The 2,016-nt window shown below is 33.3% G+C and overlaps 1 protein-coding gene across 1 annotated transcript; it reads right to left on the bottom strand.

Annotated features, from left to right (window-relative positions):
* Positions 1-1,481: 1,481 nt before the first annotated feature.
* Positions 1,482-1,948, bottom strand: LOC128552385 (uncharacterized; the record flags this gene model as incomplete). Its single annotated transcript, XM_053533403.1, has 1 exon — positions 1,482-1,948. A coding segment is annotated over one exon (467 nt), but the record flags the coding sequence as incomplete, so codon positions are not given.
* Positions 1,949-2,016: the final 68 nt, after the last annotated feature.

Consider the following 2,016-nt stretch of genomic DNA (forward strand, 5'->3'; position numbering starts at 1 on the left):
TTATTCCAAAGGGATTCGAGCAATGTCGAAGCATCTGTATGCCCAACTCCGTTTGGTCTCACTGGTCATGTGGTTTATTACTTCCCCTGTCACCTCTATGGGTTGGAGTTCCACTAGGGGCACAAATTTGTTCATGTGTGAAAGCCATCTAACTGTGTTTCAGAAGAAATGTTATTCCACACAATCATGTGCCTGTTTTGTCTTAAATATTCCTCATCCTTTGCCATTAAATAGGCACGTCTTCAGATTAATGTAGAAAAATCAAAATTAAAAATAAGACACTCATTTCTTAGTAATTAAAATTACAAAATAAAAAAATAAAGTGATTCAGTGAGTTTTGGCAAGAATTTATTTGCAAAATCATTCATGTAGTCTTTAAAACATATAGAAAAGCTATATACTGTGTTACCCACACTGTAAATGTTTAATTTCTGTGTTATTTCTAAAAAATGTTAACTTTATATATAATCATAACCGCCTTCTCAGGGGTTCAAGGTGGGAAAAAAAATAAAAAAAAGCCCGCTAGCTCCATGTAAAATCTACCCGCCTCTGAAAATATCAAAATTGAGAAAAAAAAAATAAAATAAAAATTTCGCTCGCCCGCTCCTATTTTTTTTGAAAATTTTCCGAAGAACTATTAATCAATTTGGTATGGCCTTATTCATGTGATATGCAGACCGTATTCAGCTCTTTCTTTAATTTAATATATGTTAGTATTTGAACAGATTTTTATCATATTTATTAAACTTACTTATCATTTTGAGATATATCAATATTCTTGCTAAATATACTGACCCAAAGTTAGCTTTAAAACTGTGAACAGCGTCGTTTAGGATAAAACGCTTTGTCTACATTTCACTCAGCGTAGCACAATCAACAGAGTGAAAGAAATTGACACTCTCGTCCAATCAGGCAGAGTGTTGCATAAATCTTCCATTTTGATAAATTATCTATAATGCGTTATCAAGTAGTTTGATTTGCAAACTGAAGTCACGTGGCATAGGTAACGAAAACGAATTTAGACGGCGTCGCCGAAAAATAATGTAACAAGTGTCTTTTAGAAACAGTGCAAGTATTCTATTTCTTAGTTAAACAGGAATAATAAAGATGATTTATGACAATAAACTTTTACATTTCGTAGCTAAACAGAAACATGATTTATGACAATGAACTCTTACATTTCGTAGCTAAACAGAAATATGATAGGAAAATAAACTTTCAATTTCGTAGCTTAACAGAAACCTAATTTATGACAATATTTTGTTTATTGTCCTAAGTCAACAGAAATCAGACTTATGACAACATTTCGTAGTTTAACAGAAACAAATTTTAATGAAAATATTATTTTTCCATTTCGTTGCTTCATAGAAACATGATTTATGACATGTTTTTTTCATTTTTGTATGTTATCAGAAACCCAGTTTATGACAATACACTTTTAACGAGTTTCAGAGTTTCATTGCATAACACGGCTGCAGTATTTAACAGTAGAGACATTCAAAAGGAAACCCTTGAATCTCCTCCTCTGACATTATTTCAAACTCAATATCTGTACATTTTCTATGAAAGAAACGGAAACAACGCTGACAACCAATCCACCCAGAATCATCATCAGTACCATCGCATCTGTAACACTTGTTTGGGTCAATTGGCATGTTATCATCGGAGTCGTCCTGCACGGAGAAATCACTACCTTCGACATCAGAATATACGACCTCGGCCTTTTTTATTTTTTTAATGATACTTTTCATTTTGGCCAATTTTTCCTTTTCCTCCTCCTTCTGTTTTTTCTTCAGAAGACGCTGCTCGGCCTTAATTTGTTTCTCTTTTTCCCTTTCAAGACGTTTTTGTTCCCTTTGCACTTTGCGCCTTTGCTTTTCAGCCTCCTCTTCCTCCTTCTTTCTCTTTTTTTCACTCAGTATTTTACGAAATTCTTCCCCTGTAATTGCTTTTGGCAATATTTCTCTTTTGAAACTTCTCTTTTTTGTTGTTTTAGGCTTCGGAATATTCGGGATC

This window comes from Mercenaria mercenaria, unplaced genomic scaffold (assembly GCF_021730395.1).
Source record: "Mercenaria mercenaria strain notata unplaced genomic scaffold, MADL_Memer_1 contig_2704, whole genome shotgun sequence".
Classification (NCBI taxonomy): Eukaryota; Metazoa; Mollusca; class Bivalvia; order Venerida; family Veneridae; genus Mercenaria; species Mercenaria mercenaria.